The sequence below is a fragment of the Rousettus aegyptiacus genome, unplaced genomic scaffold (genome assembly GCF_014176215.1).
Source record: "Rousettus aegyptiacus isolate mRouAeg1 unplaced genomic scaffold, mRouAeg1.p scaffold_m13_p_15, whole genome shotgun sequence".
Classification (NCBI taxonomy): Eukaryota; Metazoa; Chordata; class Mammalia; order Chiroptera; family Pteropodidae; genus Rousettus; species Rousettus aegyptiacus.
This window is the reverse complement of record NW_023416290.1, coordinates 35,276,994-35,297,950: the sequence shown is the minus strand read 5'-3', so window position 1 is coordinate 35,297,950 and position 20,957 is coordinate 35,276,994. Positions and strand designations below refer to the sequence as shown.

Genomic DNA, 20,957 nt, shown 5'->3' with positions numbered 1-20,957 from the left:
GTAGGATTCTAGGATTCTAGAATAATACACTAAAGAATTTAATTTGTATTGTGATTGCTTTCTGAACATTTTCTTGTTCCTTACAGTGCTTCCCCCCTGAGCTTAAGTTTCAGCATCCCTATGAAGATTGCATTTATTTTGTCTTAGCCTTTAGCTCATTATCTTTAATCATACATGAAGCATCTGGTGCTTTTCTTGTGTATTATTAACTTTTCTGCTCCTAGAACTGCATTAAGACTAGTAAGTGTCCTGGATATTTATTTCAAAACTTAAATGCGTTTATAAATTCTTATAAATTTAAATTCATATGGTTTCTCTATACTGAATTTTATAAATTTCAGTTGCTGGGAATGTGAAAGGCTTTTTGTTTGTTTTTAGGGAAAATGGAGCTGATAGTATCCTAGATCTTGGATTATTAGACTCCTCAGAAAAGGTACAGGTAAGGGATATTTTGTACATGTGGTGATAATAAGCACTTGGACTTTATAGAAGAAGAGGAAAGCCATATTTCTGAAAAAAAAAACTGTCTTTATGAGTAAAATGCTTGATTACAGTAGAAAAAAAGCAGAGATAGGTATAAAGTTGTTGTGTACAGAATCAAGTAATAAAATTGGTTTAGTTAAGGCTCATTATAGCCCTACTCACTGGGTACCTCCATTTGAGCACAGCCCGAATCACACTTTAATTTAGAGGTGTCATGAATTCATACCAGAGAAGGAAAGAGGAGTATGGAATCCTAGAGCTTATTCCTCAAAGAGGCGGTAAGTGCCAAAGATGCAGAAAAAAATGTGATATATGGTATAGCAGTAAGGAAGGCTTTATTATGTGATGTATTTCATTCTTAAGCTACTTGAAAACTTCAGTATCAGCCAAATTGGAGCAAATCCAACATTATTTTACCCCTTTCACTGCTTATAACTAAAAACTGTGGACAAAATGCAAAATGGAACTGCTGGGGATCCCAAAAGATAAACAGTAGTATACAGATTGGAGAGGGAAGTCAGGAGGAGAGGAAAACTGATCACTGTTACTCCATTTTAGCTGGAAGACAGAGCAGAGGCTTTGAGAACTGTAGCAGAGACCACTGTCCAAGTCCCAGACTACCCCAAATGGTGAATATGCAGGGCAGACCCCAAGCAGTATAATAAAAGGCTTTGACAACTTAATTGGTATGGGAACCCCTACATGGAAGGTGACACTTCCAGCCTGAACCTAGCCAGGGTGATTGCCTTCTAAAGCCAGAGCGTATCAGTGTTCTCCATCTTATTTTAACAAGACTCAGATTTTACCACTTAATATTCAGAGATTCAGGATACATTCCAAAATTACTCAACATACGAAGAACCAATAGATGCTAACTAACTTCGAGATAACCCACTTGTAGGATTTATCAAAGACTTTGTATCATGTTCTAAGAGGTAAAAGTAAACACTAAGGAATGGCAAGATAGAGGTTCTAAGTAGAAAAATGGAAAGTTTATAATAGAATGAAAGAGAAGTTTTAGAATTAAAAGTATAATGTCTGAAAGAAAAAAGAATCACTGGATAGGTCACTAGAAGAATCAAGGTGACATGAAAGAGTCAATTTAAAGGGAGCTAGAAATTATCCATTCTGAAGTACAGAGAGAGCTTTCAAACAAAAGAACAGTTTCAGGAACTTGCTGGGACTGTCTCAAAAGATCACACATATTCATGTCATTGGAATACCCAGAAGAAGAGGAGAAACAGCTTGCTATAAGAAAACTATTTGAAGAAATAATTGCTGAAACCTCCTAAATTTGATGCAAGATATAGACTTATAGATTAATGTCAGTGAATCCTTAACAGGAAAGAAAACTATGTCCAAACACATTATAATCAAACTGCTATAAAATGAAGCAGCCAAAGAAGAATAGTGCCTTACATAGAAACAGTGATTTGAAAGACAAGATTGGATTTCTCACCAAAAACTGTGAAAGCCAGAAGACAGTGGAACATCATCCTTAAAGTGCTTTAAGAATTATCAATCCAGAATTCTATCTATATCAAGTGAAAATATCTTTAAAGAATTAAAGTGAAAGAAGCTACCAGTTTCATTAAGTAATTTTATTTAAATGAACAGAGAAGTTATACTTAAAATATGCACAAGCTTTTAAATATCAGTTCTGAAAAAATGAATTTAAAAGTTTATTACTCTATACACATTTATTTAAATATGAATGTTACCTGACTTTGAGTGATTTTAGTTCAAATGTTTTGTTTTGAAAATTAATCTGACACTGTTCATTAAGGAAAACCGAAAGCGTCATGGCTCTAGTCGGAGTGTAGTAGATATGGATCTAGATGATACAGATGATGGTGATGACAATGCCCCTTTGTTTTACCAACCTGGAAAAAGAGGATTTTATACTCCAAGGCCTGGCAAAAACACAGAAGCAAGGTTGAATTGTTTCAGAAACATTGGCAGGTAAAATAACTCTAATCTCGTATTTAACTTTTTAAATTTGCATTTATGAGACTTTGTAAAATAACAGTTTTTAAAATGTGTATATACTAATTAATACTGACTAGAAATGAAGCTATAGAAAAATTTTCAAAATATACTATATGTATATTGTGTTTTTATATGAAGGGTTATACATGTTCTAGAATTATTTTTGAATTTAAATATTATTCTGTGGGGTTTTTTTTAGGATTCTTGGACTGTGTCTGTTACAGAATGAACTATGTCCTATCACATTGAATAGACATGTGATTAAAGTGTTGCTCGGTAGAAAAGTAAGTGATTTTAATGAACCTAACTGCTTTTACAATTGCAAAGTTTTTCTTTTATAAAATAATTATATATTAGCATATTGTTTATGGCATTAACTTAAATATTAAGTTTTAAAGCATCATAGCCATTGTAAATCATTTTCAAGCATTTTCTTTAATCAAACCTACTGATTATTGCTTTCTGTTAATACAGCAATATCATTTTTTCAAAAACCTCTGACCCTATTAAATTAAATTCTTAAAAGTGTTCCTACTAAAATATTCTTATGCAAAGAACTGGAATTAAAGCTCAGCAACAGAGAAATGTTGATATGTCGAGCTTTTAAAAAGGTTTATGGAAAAGATCGTGGAATCAAATAGACTCAGGTTTAACCCAATGACATGATCTTCCGCAAGTTATTGAATTCCTCTGAGCATCAGATTTGTCATCTGGAATTAATCTATATTTTATGATTATTGGATGTTTAAGGCCAGTTGCTCAGCAGAATCATTATTTAATAATTAGTGCTGGATTTTGAAATAAATTATACTGGAACTTTTAAAAAGAACACTATTGGCTTTACATTTTTTTTAAAGTATACTTTTTTTTTTTACACTTTAAAAATTAAATGTATTACCAGAACCAATGATTTATTAAGTTTTACCTCTTTAAATCAGTTATATATTTAGTGTAAAATTTTTCTTTATATCTTTATTCTTATCCTAGATTTTAATTTAGTGAATTCAGTAAAGATGTTTCTTTTATAATTTTCATTTGATTACTTTCTTAGGTCAATTGGCATGATTTTGCTTTTTTTGACCCTGTGATGTATGAGAGTTTGCGGCAACTTATCCTTGCTTCTCAGAGTTCAGATGCTGATGCTGTTTTCTCAGCAATGGACTTGGCATTTGCAATTGACCTGTGTAAAGAAGAAGGTGGAGGACAGGTAAAAGAATTACGTAGTTTTATCTTACTATGGAAACAATTTAGATAGAGACCAAAATAAACAGAGAGACCAGAAATAGGATAAAAAAGACACAGTAGGAGATTAACAGATGAGATACTGGTCAGATATAGAATTATCTTTATATTTTAAAATATTAGGACTGTTAACTTTTACTACTTGACAAAATTGCTTTTAAATGACACCGCTAACTTTTTCACAGGTTGAACTTATCCCTAATGGTGTAAATATACCAGTGACTCCCCAGAATGTGTATGAGTATGTGCGGAAATATGCAGAACACAGAATGTTGGTAGTTGCAGAACAGCCATTACACGTAAGTGTTTTCTAGAAAGTGTTACTTGATCCGATGAGGCTGTCTGTATTCCTGTGTGGTAAACTAGCTCACAGTATATTCAGTATGCCTATAAAAAGTCAAAAATTTTAAAACCAAGTGAATTTATTTATAATGTAAATTATACTTGAATCCATATATATTATTCACCCATGTAATCAGAAGTTAATTTGGTAGGCAAAAGTTTTTAATTGGAGGCCAGTCTCATAAGCATTTTCTGCCTGTACAACCAGCCATTATTAATGAAAATCAGACTCGCAGAGGAAAACGCATTTATTCTAAATCACATTGTTTACAAAAATGGTCTTGGCAAGCTGGTACAGCAGAGTTTATTGCCCTGGACCTTCAAAACACCATTATCAGTCAGTAATGTAGGGAACATTCCAAAAACTAACTTCCTAGACACTAGCCAAGGGCCAATTAAGCTCCTCTAAAGCACAACATCAGTATTGCCACCTTAACTCTTTCCCCTTCTAGGGTAAAATGTTTGTTTATTATAGATTTAGGACTGGTAGTGTCAAGTGTTCCTAATCCTTGTGCTGGAAATAATTGTGCAGGCTCTTGAGTCATACTGTCACGATTCAAATCATGGCTGCACCACATCTAGCTGTGTGGTAATTTCTCAGTAAGCTTCTAGATTTGGGGTTTGTCGGAGGTTTCTTTTTGTCATTATACCTTTCCTAGGATGTTGACAGGATAGCATGTTTGAAAAATTAAAGCTGTTCTTACTTATTTAATGACTAGCCTGTTATTAACACAATTTTAAAAATTATTTCAGTTAATGACTAGTTTGTAATAATACTACTTCACTTTTGAAGTGTAGCCTGTCGAAGTTGCCTTTTTTCCTCCCTTTGCCTCTCTTTTGAATCTACAAATAAATTTAAAATATAGAACTTAATGTTTTTCTCTCTGTTTTAAAATGAGACGTGGTATTTTCAGAGGTTGCTAAAATTAAATATCGGGCTTTAACAACAATAAACATAACATGGAAATTAAAGAACTGATAGTAATAAAGGGTAATTTTTGAAATTCTCTAGGCAATGAGGAAGGGTCTACTGGATGTGCTTCCAAAAAATTCATTAGAAGATTTAACAGCAGAAGATTTTAGGCTTTTGGTAAATGGCTGTGGTGAAGTTAATGTGCAAATGCTGATCAGTTTCACCTCTTTCAATGATGAATCAGGTATGAAATTTTTGAAGTGTTTATTTAAGGAATAAGCTGTGTAATTGGTCAGCCAAAATTTTCTGAGTTTCTAGTTTTTGATATATTTACAGGGCTTGGGAAATACTATATTACTCAGATCTTTTTTTTACATCATTTTTTATTAAAGATATTGAATGGTGATGGCTTAGCATTGCTTTTTATTATTATTATTGCTTAATATTTCCAGATTTCAAAGAAATATGGTATGGTATGCATATAAGTAAAATTCTTTGTGGTGAGAAACTAGGTGAAAGAATTTTTATATACTTATTAAGAAAAAATAATCCATGTGATAATTCCATTGAACTTTCCTGATTCATGTCTCTGAAATTCTCTAATTAAAGAATTTGACTATATGATGTTATTTTTGTAGAGCTGGACCCAAAGCACACTTACAAAGACATAACAGCACAAACACACAGAGAATCTAGAAAGGATAAAGAGAGGTAGTGATAATCCTCTCAGAATAACATTGATCTTCAGTGTTTGATTTGCTGCAACTCTTTCTTTTCAAAGTCTTATAGTGTGGAACTAGACTTTCTGGCTGTGACTATACAATAAAACACTGGAAACTCCAAGAAATTCATTATGAGAGGTTTATACCTGTAGTCCAAGATTATTGCATACATTAAAAGTACCACTTTTTTCCCCTTAATTTTAATATTTTGCAAATTATATATTCAGCCAAATTATAGTAGTTAAATTTGGATAAATTTTGTTTCTCCTTCATGCTTGGCAACATATATATAATAGCTTTTGTGCTATATTTTAATGTAGTTTTTAGTACTTCTAAGAATTTGTCTCATTTACAAATCAAACACCTAGGAGAGGAAAGAATATACCTAAAGATACTACGAATATGATTCTTAGATCAGCAGCATCATTTGGAGCTTTTTAGAAATGCAGAATTTCTGGTTCCTTTCCCCTCTCTTCCCTCAGACCTAGTGAATGAAAACCTGCATCTTAAAAAGATCCCCAAGTGATTTATAAACTCATTAAAATTTGAGAAGCACTTGCTTAAGATCATGAGAAAAGAGTCGTGATTTAGAGATGGGATTAAGGTCATGTGATTATTAATTTGAGACTGGTGGTTCATTTTTCTTGGTCATCTTGAGTCAGGATTAACTAACAAACTATAGAGGTTTTACATTATGCAAATGGTCCTAATTTCCTGTGTTAGGAATTAGACCATCCCCATCCTAAATAACATTTTAATTATACACACACACATACACACGCACGCACGCACACACACGCGCACACACACACATATATTTATAATCAATATTCTAAAAATATAACAACTGATACAGTATATTGAATCTATATTCTTTATTCTTAGGAGAAAATGCTGAGAAGCTCTTACAGTTCAAGCGTTGGTTCTGGTCAATAGTAGAGAAAATGAGCATGACAGAACGACAAGATCTTGTAAGTTCCACAGAATTTGTAGATTGCTATCTATTCTAGGATTCAAGTAGTTTAATTGTGATATGCATTATTAAACCTATGATTTTAATATTATATATTAACTTAGAAACACAAATAATAGAAACCTTGATCACAGTGAAGTCTCCCACAAAGTCAGTCAAGTCTCTGTCCAACCTCAAGTATATCTGTAACCAAATCAGCCTGTTCATTAATCCACTAGACTTTCTTGTAGAAATTTGAGGGACATTTCCCCCATCGAACCAGACTTTGTTCTTAGTAAGCTAAACTATACTACTCATGGAATGTAGAAAAATGATCCCATTTCTAGATATATCCCCTGATTTTATTTGAGAGGAGAAAATGATTACTTGTGCAGAAAGCACAAAACACAGTTTCCTATTTACCTTTAATTCAGGCAGTAACTTATTTTGGGGAGGGTCCTATAGTGTGTTTAGTACTCCTTAACCTTTACATGGGCATACTGCCCCCTCCAAAAAGTCTTCCAGTATTTCTCCACTAATATTTCAGGTTGTTCAGCAGCCCTACCTGTCATCTGGTTCTGTTCTTGACTTTGCCATCCTGGTAATTAGGTTGTTTCCTAGGTAGATTCCATATAATTGGTTCCTTATAATTCCATATAATTTGATTTTCCCAATCTTGTGGATCCTAAGTCCCTACCATTGCTAATACCTTATCTGTATCTATTGCTTTCATGGGCACCTGAATAGTTTGTTAGGGTTATATCACCTGTAGTCAATCTTTGGATTTGGGTACCTTGTTTCCCTACTAAGACAAGCACCATATCTGTTTATAATACCTACCAAAAACAGAAATAGAAATGATTGGCTATCTGGGATGAATTCTAAGTATCTATTTTTATCTACTCTCTAGTTTTAATTTCCTACCGTTTTTAAACCAGTATATCCTCTGTGTAGAGTTAAATCTTAACTGCAGTTTCTGCTTTCACTAGAAGAGAAATATGCTAACTTTTCAGTCTTTAGAGAGAGACTCTCCCTCAAAATTTCCTATTAACAGCTTTAATTTGTGAGCTTCACTCTTTAAACTCCTGTATAAAATCTATGCTTAGGGCTTAAGCAGTATACATCAAGGTGTCTTTTCCTTCTCTTCTTCCCTTTCCCTCTTGTGGGAAGGTCATCCTTCAAATATTGTTGGTTTTATTCTGATATGTCTGATATGAGAGGAAGGGCTTAAGGATATAACAGGGTTTCCCAAACCGTTCTTGAATTATTAGTCCAGCAAATTATAGAGTTTCTAGAGTTAATTGGATTTCTCATAAAACTATACTTTTAGGAGATAGAAAATTAGTTTGTTAGGGTATATTTTTCTGTTTAGTGGTGTACTATAAATGCATTAGACTTAAAAAGCTTTACCTTAAGAGGTAGGCACTGTCTTACTATCACTAAAGAGTGGTATTACTATATGTATGGGTTAATGAGCAATGGCATGTATTAATAAAAAACATTATGGGAAAGCATATCTTTGGTTATTATATTTAAGTAAAAAGTGTAAGTTAATATTTACATTATTTATGTACACAAAATAGATGCATAATAAAAATGTTCATAATTTATTGCATGGATTTTAATGTATAGTTGATGTTCCCCAACACTTAATTACTGTTATAAAATTATTCTGTATCAAATGTAGCACTGAAAATAGTGGGTTATTTTACTAGTAGATAAAATGCAAAATAATTTTTTTGATAACCTGTGTTGATTTGGAACCTTTTTTTGGAGTTAGTGTACATTATTTCCCCTAATAGATAATCCATGGATTTTAGCCACTGGAAAGGCCTTAGAGAAATTGGTTCGACAGTCTCATGTTACAGATGAGAAATTGAGGCTGTGAAACAGTTACTTTTCTATATATCTGATACTGTTTTCTGACCCTGCACCTTTCCTTTTCACAAGGAATAAATTTAAATCCAGTTCACAATAATACTCTTTTGTAGGATTTAATACAAGAATGGGGCTCTGTGGGTATATCACCAGGATTGATGGTTGAATGTTAATCTGTTAAAAGCCCAAATTGTAATTCTTATTTTCCTGTTTAGGTTTACTTTTGGACCTCAAGCCCATCATTACCAGCCAGCGAAGAAGGATTTCAGCCCATGCCCTCAATCACAATAAGACCACCAGATGACCAACATCTTCCCACTGCAAACACTTGCATTTCTCGACTTTATGTCCCACTCTATTCCTCTAAACAGATTCTCAAACAGAAATTGTTACTCGCCATTAAGACCAAGAATTTTGGTTTTGTGTAGAATATAAAAAGTGTTTATTGCTGTGTAATATTACTAGCTAATTTTGTAGATTTTTTCCATTTGTCTATAAAAGTTTATGGAAGTTAATGCTGTCACACCCCCTGGAGGTACCTTAAAGAGATTAAATGCAAACATTCCTTGCTGAGTTTGTAGCATAAAGGCCTGAGGAGCACTAGCAACATTTGACTATAATGGTTTGCTAGTCAACAACTTCTGGGTCTAACCCCAGCCAAAGATGACAGCAGAACAACATAATTTACACTGTGATTTATCTTTTTGCTGAGGGGGAAAAAATGTAAAATGTTCTGAAAATTCACTGCTGCCTTTGTGGAAAGTGTTTCAGCAAAGGTTCTTGTATAGAGGGAATAGGGAATTTCAAAATAAAAAATTAAGTATGTTCTGTGTTTTCATTTTAACTTTTTTATGGTGTTTAATTTGTGGTTGGCTGCAATTGTGTATCATGTATATGGAACTTGTAAAAAGTTCTGGACATTCAGATCTTAGAGATGAAATCACCTACAAAAACCACTTTTATTGCGGTTCATTTTGGCTGCATTGAGCTCTAGGATATTAAATGATATCACTAATATTCTGCATGTGATTGTTCATTTGAGTGAGGGCACTTTTGTACATATGATGGGGCCAATGCACAATAGTTTATCACAATCAACTTTTTTTTCTTTGTATCCCTATTTCAATGAGCAGTCAGTCAGGAGGTTACTGCACTTCAGTTCTAACCTAGACATTTGTACTAAGGTATTTCAGTTATGTAAACTCAGCCTGGGCACTTTCTGATAACTGTAAAATGTTTTATAAGATCATGATTATTGAAGATACATTTTGGAAAATTTTAATGTTCGTGAGCAGCTTAACTACTTTTGTATCTAGCCTTTTTTAAGTACCTTGTTACATTTACTTTTTTAAATAAAGAAATTACAGAAGAAATGTCAAGTAATATTGAAGAAACAATAGTTTTTATTTATGTAGTTGTACATTTTAAACTAAGGGCAATACACCACATGGTTATGTGCATAAAAATTTTTTTATTTAAAGAACTGAAAGTTTATATATATATGGACTATAAGAAACAAAAGGAAATCAGTCCACATTTTACAGTTAGCAGAGAATCCTGAATGGCACTAGCCAGGCCACCTTTTCTTTTTACCAATGGAGGAAGTGGAGTGGTGAGATCCTTACTTGGCATAGGAAGTTAACTAAGTGTCTGGTTCTTTTTTGATGGCCCATTAATTATGTAGCCTAGGACCAATATCTAAATTCCTGTGGTTTTAGCGGCTTTATTCAATTGCATAATAAGGAATACTGTTTTCTTCACAAAATCTTGAATAAAGTGACTTAAACTAGTCACTTTACATACTGAAAATAGGAAATTTTCTGGAATCTCTCCTGCCTTTCAGTTCTTCATAAGATTCCTGGCCTTCGGGATGTTTTTCATGTTCAAAGGCACTACACTTTTATTATATAACTTCCTTCAGAAGACTGAATCACATGATCTCAGCCCTGCTGACATAATCAATATTAAAAACAAATGAAGATAGTGAAACTCATTGTATTACTTAAAACTTACACAACATGCTGTATTAGATTTGTGTAAATTAACCAAAGGTTATTTTACAATGTGAGACATTGGTTTTTATTATGTCTAAATGCTATTTCTAAATAAATGAAATAGTAATTAGATTAAGAGCTGATTATCATTGATGTGTCTGAAAGATAAAATTTATATATCACCTGTATGCAGATTATGGGATTGATAAAATGTAAAGAGAACAAATGATTAGGACATTTGAAACCCTAATTGTGAACTTATTTTTAATAGTTACTGAGAGAATGAAAATATTTAAAATAATGCAAAACATCTTAAGTCTTCCTAAATCAAGATTTTGGTTAAAATGCTTTTAGGGAATATTAAAAGCAGAGCAAGGTGTTTTTTTTTTTTTTTTTTTTTTTTAAAGTAAAGCATAAAATGGTTCTAAATGTAAAATAAAGTCATGTAAAATAAAGTTCTCTTTTGGTCTTGTTTAGTGATTAAGTCCAATAGAATTGAAAATTTAGTAAGAGAAGACCAAGAATGAACTTTACTGAGGTTTTCAAAGTTTTGCTGCTTTTACTCTTTTCCTAAATCATCTGAGTGTCAAGACTCCAGTGTAATCAATGGCTTATGAGGCAGGCTCGAGAGGGCTTTTGAAGAGTATGATTTCACTATTTGGTACTTGCCCATAAATATTTCTCCTAAGATACTGTGTTTAAAGGTAGTCAGCAGTTTGTAAGTCTAAAGTCAGCTATCTTGCCTTGAGGCAGCCGTTCTCGCAACTGTATGCATGATGCTCTTGTGGAGCTTGTTAATGCAAACATCAATCACAATCCGATCCAGTAAATCTTGAGGACAGAAATCTTTACTCTTAAACAGCATTCCAGGTGATCTGAAACACCACCCTAAGAGTATTACTTTTTATTTACAAATATAAACTACCCTGTTGGTAAACTCCCTAGAACCAAACCTTCCCTACTTATGACCTATGCAAAAGTACTTACAATAATCACCTAGTCCTGAATTATGTTCTCCCTCCTGATAAAAGGCTGGTTGGAAGTGCCTTCCATAAACTGCCTGAATGGTGACTAAAAATTATTTTAATGTTTACACTAACTTAGGCATGGGCAGATTAAATCACTACATCATTTGGTTAATGTAGAAATGTATTTAAAAGGTGACTTTATTCATTTCAAGATACATTAAGTAGAAGGACAGTTATGTTACCTCTCAAAATTAAAAATACTACTGGATTGTTAGGACTGCAACATGAAGTTTCTTAATTACCAACTTTTGTTAGTACTTATGTGCCACACACTTTGTAGAGTGCTTTACTTGTGTTATATCTCATTTTATCCTATGAGGTAGGGGCTATTACCATCCTCTCTGGGAACTAGATACAAGTTAAACAACATGCTCAAGGTTACACAACTAATAAGTGAATTGAGGTACATCTCCAGGCATTCTGGAGCTTGCATTCCTAAATATAAGGCTATGGTATTTGTGTGTGTGTGTGTGTGTGTGTGTGTGGTATGATTATAAGTGAGTTGGTTCTGCTCACCTAATTCTCATATCTGGGTGGGGTAGGCTGTGTTTTTACCCCACAGAACCAAGCAATGCTCTGTCATCAGCTGGGTGTCCTGCAATTCAACTCAATTCTGACACTATCTGGAAATAATACCAGCTTCCACAAGTAAAGACTCAATCCCACAAGACCACCTTCCACTTCAGAGGCCAGTTGCAAACCCAGGTTTTTACCTATATATCTGACTGACCAGTTATACATCAGACCTCCATGACTCCCTCCTCGAGTTCGATTAATTTACTAGAGTGGCTCACAGAACTCGGAGAAACACTAGATCACCAGTTTATAAAAGGACGTAACAGGAGTAGCCAGACAAGATATGTGCACAGAGTGACGCATGCGGAGAGCACAGGAATCTTCGTGCCCCCTCCAAGCATGCCACTCTCCCCCACAACTCCACATGTTCACTGACCTGGAAGCTTCTCCAAATCCTGTCCTTGGGATTTTATAGAGGCTTCATTACATGGGCTTGATTAAATCATTGGCTATTGTTGACTGATTGTACCTCCAGGCCCTCTCCCCTCCCTGGAGATGGGGCAGTGGCAGCACCTGAATGGGCTTTAAGTTCCAACCCTCTTGTCAGCGGAGTCCCTTGACAATTAGCCCTCTCTGGTGCACTCCAAAAGTCACCTCAACAACAAAAAACACCTTAATCACTTTAATCACTTAGGAAATTTCAAGGGTTTTAGAAGGTCTGTGTCAGAAACAAGAAAGACCAAATATATATATATTATAAATCATATCGCAGTCTCCTGGTCTTTGAACACAGATCTGTTACAGCAAAGGAATCAAAGGTCGAAAAAATGGCACATTACTAGAATCTATCATCATTTCGTAAGAAAATGTCTTCCACGGTGAGGCCACACAGGTTTCCAGGCTCCATTGGATCATGTCAGGTTCCCAAAACAGGAAGGGGATCAGTGATATATGGCTTCACTAGGTATCTGGTATAATACAGCCAAGGAACTACTATACTATCTCTTGCTCTGAGTCGCAAAGTGTTAATGTAATACTGGATTTCCCTAATAACATAACCCATTTATTCATTCTTTTACCCACAGCTACTATTTTTCTTTCTCTCCATTTATACCCAAACTCTTCCACCTCTGGAAAGGACATTAGGTTTGGCCACTGTGCCTGTCTAGATTGCAGACAGCAATACTAGCCTAGCAAGTCCCTCCCACTTCTATTTAGATAAGGTAAGGTTACACAGGTGCAGAACTTAGGGGGCTATTTTTACCACCTTGCAATATAGCTGAATTCACTGTTGGCCCAAATCTGGCAGATGGGATGAAGGCACACCTTGCCCCATCAGACCCTTCGGAATTGTGACGGAAAGTTTAAAAGCAGTTTCTTGCTTAGCAATCATCCTTTGCTTCCAGCCCTTGTATTTGCAACAGCCAGGTCCTATGACCACTGCATCGAGTAGAAGAGAAAAAAAAGTTGAAGTGATGAATTAAAAATACCAGCACCTTCCTCTTCCCTAGATCCAAAAGAACAACCTATCCAATAGAGAGACTCCGTTAGCCCCACTTATATTTGGGCTGCGTGTAAGCACATTCATGAAGATGTGTAAGCCAGTACTTCATGCCTTTATTTCCCTGTTTTAGACAACCGCTGTTTTTAATCAGCCATTCCAATTCTCTATCAAACTTACTGACAAAGAGATATCTCTGCCCAACTGTTGGGCATTATAGGCTATAAAGTATGTTTGCTCCTTCAGCTGAAGAAATGAAAGTTGACCATCCAAATTGGTACAATAGCTTCTGTTGTGTTTTTATTTTTTTCCATAATTCTCTAAGCATTTGCGTCTACCATTGGGTAAGCAAAGCCCAGTAGAGAGTCAGTGTCTATACCTGTTAAAACCAATTTGTAGGCCCCTAGGGCTCCCAGCATGAGTTTGACTTGCCAGCTATGTTCAGGGCCTTCCTACAAGCAGTCTCTGCCTGTCTTGTTGTCAGAGAGAAAAATCTTATTGTTTTTTTGTGTTTCAGAGGTTGCAAGAGGGATATGTTTAGATTTAGCCCATATCTGTTCTGCAGCAGTACCCACATATCCATTCGTTTCATGGACCCAGGAGGCCATCTCAAGGGAGCGTGTAGGGATATCTGCTTGTTGATTCCGGTTACCTTCCAAACCTGGCAGGGAGTTCTTCTAATGGGCATTGAGATGTCCTACTTTGAGGCACCCCTCAAATTTCCACAGAGCCATGCTCCATATAGGCATCCCTTTAATAAGCTCAGGTTCACTGCCCTCCTGCCTGACCACATGACCAGGCCATTGGGCACTGCCCATGAGTCATTAAAAACCCAAACATAGGGGCTTTTACCACAATTCAATTCTTTCAACACTGCTAGGGAAAGAGCATGCAGTTCACCACACCAGGCTGATTGATCTGTTTTTATCATCTTCAATCAAGTGGTGGCTTTCCAAACAATATGTTGTCCATTTGTTATGGAATTGCTGTCTACAAACCAAGTCAGTTGAGATCTGTTTATAGGAACTGTCTGAGCAGCTCCTCATACAGTTCCAGAGTCAGTCCTAGAGGAAATGAGGCTCCCTGCACATGATTTTCTCTTTGCATTCCTCAGTAAGCACAATCCTGTATAAACCACTTCCATTTTATTATTATGGAATGTTTCTGGACACTGCCATCCCCATTAGAGTGTTTCTTGGATATCATCGAAGACATGAATATTTTAAGTTTCAAGATCATGTTACACTCTTTAGTCATAGGAGTAGCTTCAATAAACAACAGATAGCAGGTAGTAACTGCCCCTCAAATGGAAGTTCTCTCGTCCACAGTCCCAGTAGTTGTCAGTCAGAGGTGAACAGAGGCTCTTGCCATAATCCCCGCTCTATTCTCCACACAGGGCTACCACACAGAAAATCTGTCCCAAATTTGTACCGGCACTCCAGCTTCCATTCCATGTGGGCTAAGACAATCTTATTGATTCCCATTTAGCATGATGAACGTTGCTTGAAGGGTGGATTTACATGCCTTCTGTTTTACAGTACTAGGTAGGGGAAAACGTTCCTCCTCAAAATACAATCGGGTAATAGAGATGCAACCTTTTCATATAAAGCCTGTTCAAGCACATCAATTCTCATACCAACTTTTACTGTAATTCCAACAACTCTTACGTAACTGTAGCCTCCATGAGGACTTCAGCAACAGGTGTTGGTTTTACAACACTAGGTAGGGGAAGTGTGCAGGAGAGACTATTCCATGACGTGACTGCTGCCAGACCCGGAGGATGGACCTGAGCCAGAAGAGAGCGACAGCTTACCTACCCTGCCTCCCACTGTGTGCTAGTTCTTAGAACAGGATGCTGCCCTGACCTGGTAAAGCATGAGATTTCCTTTACCTGGTAGCATTTATGTATGACTACCTGTGACTATCCCCACCCCTACCCCCACCCCGCCACACACACAGTTTTTACCCTATATAATTCTTTGGCATTTGCCAAGTGGGTACAGAGATCCATTTCGTCTTGCAGCCACCCAAGAAGATATGCCGAATGTAATTTTCCCTTAATAAACTCTATTAATTAGCAGACTGAAGTGCCCAGCCTATTTCTTCAGTCTTTCCCTTCCCTCTGCTATGTGCTAGAGTTAGAGTTTCAGTCTGGGGGCTTTTCCTTGGGTCTGCATGTAGGAATAGGAAGTGTTCCCCAGCCAAACATAATATCCATTCTCATAATACATCAAAGTAAAAGGAGATACAACTTCTTTACATAATACCTGCTTAAATATTCCAACTCTCATAATCCTATCAAATATTATATTTTTATGTTCTTTCAATCTAATTGTAAGAAAGACCAGGGTTTCACCAGTGGGTTTTGGTACCACAGTTCAAGGGATCCCCTATATCAAGGAGCCCTGTAAACTTCTCCTTGCTGCTTGACCATTTTACCCACTCTTACACAAAAGGCTGTGGATACCCAGTGAGGGGTTGAGCCAAAGGCCTGTGGCTCCTTTTTCAGTCTTTAACTTCATTAATATGCCTAACCACTGCATCCGGCAATTGATGGCCACGTTTCTCATAGTCATCTCTATATTCCGGCTTTTTAAATTTCTCTGAAGGGGGGAAGAGTGGACTTTTGGGGGTCCTTTATTGTAGGGGGACTAATAGGGGCCTCTTTGGCCTGCCCAACCTTAGGTAGTCCTGTATTAAAATCTTTGTTTTAACACCATCAATGTCCACTTTATTCATCTTATGTCTTAAGACCATTTAAAGATCTCAGAGGAACCCATCAACAAAATGAAAAGGCAACCTACTGAATGGGAGAATTGCAAATCATATACCTGACAAGGGGTCAGTGTCCGAAATATATAGAGAACTCATACAATTCAATTACAAACAAACAATTCAATGTAAGGGCATTAATACCATTCTGAATGCTCCACCCTTATGAGCTAATCACGTCTCAAAGGCCCTACCTCCTAATATCACCTTGGGTATTACATTTTCGACACATGAATTTTGAAGGACTCAAACATTCAAACTATAGCAGAAGGGGAATTAGACTCCACCTTTTGATGGGAGGAGTATCAAGGTTCTGGAACAGCATGTGAGACTAGAAATATTACTGTGGCTACTTTTGCAAAATATAATGTCTCAAAGGCTATGTGAAAATGTAGAAGCCTCTTACTCCCAGAGATCTTTCAGTTACACATTTAACTTTTTACATTTGATCTCTCTACTAGCTTTTAACATCTTGTGGAAACCAATACGTACTTCCTGCTATGCACAAGGCACTGTTATAAGCACGGTAGTGTGTATTTCTTATATTACTCAAGATTATTCAATTCTGCTATAAAAATGGAAGACACTAAACTAAGTATGGGGGCAAACAGCTTATAAGACATAAGGAGAGTCATAAGATGGGTTGAGTATAAATAATAAGTTACTACCTGTGGGGCATGTCAAAGATAGAATGGAAAATACCTATGTTGAACAGATAAAAATAATGGAACAAAAGAAAGTATCACAGATAGAAAAGGCTGGAAGGACCAAGTAAACCTTAAATATTCATAAGGTAAGGATCACGTCACTTCCAGACTGACAAGTATATTATTCCTAAATAAGCCACCAATTGGTGACATCCATTCTGGTCCCACATGTACTCTTCCCAAGGAAACATGTTCAACTCACGGTTGCTCAGCAGGCTAATTTATGACAAGGGACAGCTATGACCGGGCCTGTATCTCGCCAAAAGAAGAAATATATGTTGGCTCCACCACTTGTTCATCCTCAACTCTAGTCTTCATAACTACACCACCAGTCAGGAAGGCTGATGCAGCAAAGACGGGATATATGAACATTGAGTAACATTAAGATTTGGATAATAAGGTCCTTCTGCTCCCTCCCCTCCCCACGCTCTATCTTAAATGTGTTAGCTGCCCCATCTCTTTCTCCTTGATGGATGTTTTAAATTAATTTAATAAACCATGAAATTCGAGCGGCTCAGTTTTATCTGAGCCTTTCTGTTCCATGACCTCTAGGGTAGCCTGAATAGTACTGTACTTGCAAGCTGCTGTTGTAATTTCCCACCCCAATAAGTGCTTTACAAGTAATATGTTATCAAGTCTACATAACAATCTTATGAGGAAGTAATTATTTTTAGCCTACAGATGAAGAAACGTAGTCTCAGAGAAGCTAAGTAACTCATCCAAGATAGCACATCTAATAAAGAGGGGAGCTAGAATTCATGCTCATGATGACATGGCTCCACGTCCTTTTTCACTAAGTTCATTCATTTTTATATCTTTGCTGAATAGGACACCTGACAAATAGTGGACATGTTGTTCAATTACTTTAATTAAATGATGAATCTTGGTTCTTAGTTTGCCATGTAGCCTAGGGAAAAGTATCTAACTTCTTTAAGACAGCTTCCTCACAGAATTTAACTTATTATTAAAAAATTACTCCATGCTTGACCCCTAGGAGTTGCCTAAGAAAGAATAACTCACCCCCCACTCAAGGGAAGGTTTTAGAAAGAGCTTTCAGTCATTTTTAAAGCTGAATTTTCCATTTTATTTACCACACTTTACAGAGCCATCCACAAAACAGGTGCATGTTGTTCAAGGTTCAGTATTTCAGTTTTAAGCTTCTTAAACAAATCTTTCACCTCATTTTTGTTAGGCTAAACTATTTTTTTTTTACTTTCTGTTGTAGTTATTTTTAGGTAGTTCCCCTGAGAGATAGGTATTAGTAATTCAATCAAATTATTGTGATCATCAGTATCCACCGCCTACTGCCATTACAGGGGAGGATTTCTTCTCCACGACGTTAACTTTTGGCCTTGAAAAGAGCATTTAGCCGGGAGACTGTGCAGTCGACTACTTTCTAGCTGGATAACCTTCGTGGGCTTCTTCATTTGTAACAACAGGGTCATTGCTGTCACAGAGATGTCCTGATAATCTTTAAATGACAGTTCACATGAAGTGCGTAGGATGGGGCCTGACACTTTGTAAGAGCTCAATAAATATGCCTAAAAAGCTTAGTTTGTTGAAACAATTTCACAGAGGTTTCAAAGTATTTTCCAGAATTGAGTTATTTCCCCACCTTGTCCTCACTTCGAAGTCTCACCCACCCCATGCACCCGCATCCTTTTCCCTTAACCACTTCTTTTCCGGCGCTTAAATTCAAAACATGGCAGCTTTTCCTCCTTAGTAATTTGTTAATGGTGCGGCTTTCCTCTGTCAACGAGAGCGTGGCTTTTCCCTACCACCACTTCGCCCAATAGAGCTTCCTCCTTTATCTCCTTCTGTGGTAGTCCTAGCGCCACCTGGCAGTGTCCCGGGACAGGCCGCGCTAGCGCAACATACCGTGTTCCTGAGGCACGGCGAGAGTGGCTGCGGAATCGCGACCTGGAGAGGTGACCTGGCCTGGCGGGCACACCCCGCACGGAGGGAGCGAGCCCGAGCCGCGACGCGGGCGGGGCGGAAAACCGCAGGCGGCGCGTCTCGCGCCGCAGGCGAGGCCCGGCGGGCTGCGGGCGCGCCCCTGAGGGGCGGGGCGGAGGGGGCGGGGCCCCGAGGGCGAGGGGGCGGGGCCTGCGGCGCGAGGCGAGACCCTCCGCAGGCGGGCTCGGCGCCGGGGCAGTGAAGCAGGGCGGGGCCGGCAGGAGGGGGAGAGGTCTCTGCAGCCGGGGGCGGGGCGGACCCAGCAGCTCTGCGGGCCACCTGAGTCCTGTTCTAGTTGGATCTGGCCTGCGGCCCTCGGTTCCCTCTGCTCGCGTAGCTCTGGCGGAGTCTGAGCGATGGGCGACCTGGAAAGGCCGGAAGCGGCCTGGCCGGAGCAGGATGAGGTAAACGTTGCTACCGCTTTCTCTCCGGTCCCACAGTCATGCCTGACCTCTGCATTGTAGGTTGCGTCGGGGACCTGCAAGGTGCAGGACCGCTATAGAAATCCTACCCATTGCCGTCGGAAACCTGGTGCAGGCCCGGCCTTGAGCCCCTCACCGCAGCCTGGTTAGGTCTTTGCAAGCGCTGGGGCGCTGTCCCTGGGGAGAGATGAGGAAGGAGCCGGGATTACACTCTACTGCTTTGCCCCGAGGCCAGCCTGAGGCTTCAGGCCGGAGCGAGGCGCACCTCCTCTTCTACTCTCCTCCCATTCTTTCCTGTGCTGGAGTTCAGGGCGGGGAAACTGAGGCAAGGAAAGAGGATTGGTGGATCTGCTGGAGAAATGCATGCCGTCCCTGGGATATTTAAAGGAATTTGAGGACGCCCGTGGAACTTGACACAGGAGGATGAGGTGGCGATAGGCAGAAAGAAGACCGAAAATCATCATAACAATGAAAATAATCAGTTCAAGGGGCCAGTTTTGCTCAGACCAGGCTACTTAACTAGTTTTGAATCTTTGTGGTGTCACTTTCTTCATTTATACAGTGGAAGTGATACTCCCCTCAGAGGATTAAGTAAAATGCTTTATGTAAAGTACTACGGAAGTTGTGGGTGCTTAATAAAACCTAAGTTAGCATGTTTATCATCTCTGCTTCTATATTAATAAAAAAACATATTAACAGTAAATGAACCGGGGTTTACTAAACTGTAGTGTTGTAGGGTAGCTCACATTGTTCTATAATTTTCATACCTTGTTATTTTGTAAATGCTTCTAAACCATTGTGTTTTTCTCGAACTGGTTGCGCTGTGTGGTATCTGATTTAAGAGTTTCGACTCAGAGACTTATGCTTAGCCCTGCATTTCTTTACAAAGTTGTAGATTCCAGATTTGGGATTTTATTTTATTTTGATTTGTAAACATTGAGTAACCAACAAATTGTAAATATCCCTCAAACTCCTCCCGTTTTAACAAATACATTTAGTACCAATTTCTCTACTAGAATGGGACAACTCAGATTTATTTTTTTGTGCTAATGGTACCAGCAGTTATTCAGACTTAAGGACTGGAAGTTCATTTTTATTTATCTCTGTCTCAATGATAGAGACTCACAAAGACAGAGGCAGAACTTTAGATCCAGAATGAATTTTAGTGAGGATCTGTTCCAAGTTTCGAACCTGAGGTGCAAGGATACCTTAATTACCTTGTTTCTCTAAATATAATGGTACATCATGGGCCACCTGCATCAGAATCACCAGGAGTACTTTGTAAAAAAATATAAATTACTGGGCCTGTGCTCCAGACATAGTCAAAATGTTTTGAGATGGGGACTGAATTTTCAACAAGCACTTCATGGTCATCCTGTACACATCTTTTAAGAACACTGCCTTAAAGTGTTTATAGATGGGCTTGAAGGGAGTTGATGAGTCTCCTGAAGTTTGTATATTTTGTATGTGTAAATGTGAATCTCCTGAGAAAGGGCCCATAGTGTTATTTTCTCAAAGTTAACTATCATTAATCTAATTA

The 20,957-nt window shown here is 37.5% G+C and overlaps 2 protein-coding genes across 10 annotated transcripts in view; both read left to right on the top strand.

The window, feature by feature from the left end:
• The window catches only part of UBR5 (ubiquitin protein ligase E3 component n-recognin 5), a 123,453-nt gene extending 113,549 nt beyond the window's left edge, over positions 1-9,904 (top strand). For 8 of the 9 annotated variants that reach the window (XM_016147531.2, XM_016147532.2, XM_016147527.2 and 5 more), the window contains 8 exons: positions 379-439; positions 2,270-2,445; positions 2,672-2,756; positions 3,524-3,679; positions 3,900-4,013; positions 5,069-5,213; positions 6,577-6,662; positions 8,737-9,904. In XM_016147531.2, coding sequence (XP_016003017.1) covers positions 379-439; positions 2,270-2,445; positions 2,672-2,756; positions 3,524-3,679; positions 3,900-4,013; positions 5,069-5,213; positions 6,577-6,662; positions 8,737-8,949 — 1,036 coding nt within the window. In that variant the 3' untranslated portion in view covers positions 8,950-9,904. The remainder of the gene's footprint in view (positions 1-378; positions 440-2,269; positions 2,446-2,671; positions 2,757-3,523; positions 3,680-3,899; positions 4,014-5,068; positions 5,214-6,576; positions 6,663-8,736) is intronic. The other variant, XM_016147525.2, reaches the window with a different exon arrangement.
• A 9,297-nt stretch (positions 9,905-19,201) lies between these two features.
• The window catches only part of RRM2B (ribonucleotide reductase regulatory TP53 inducible subunit M2B), a 28,715-nt gene continuing 26,959 nt past the window's right edge, over positions 19,202-20,957 (top strand). The window contains exon 1 of the mRNA XM_016147534.2: positions 19,202-19,399. Within this exon, the coding sequence (XP_016003020.1) occupies positions 19,352-19,399 (48 nt within the window). The 5' untranslated portion in view covers positions 19,202-19,351. The remainder of the gene's footprint in view (positions 19,400-20,957) is intronic.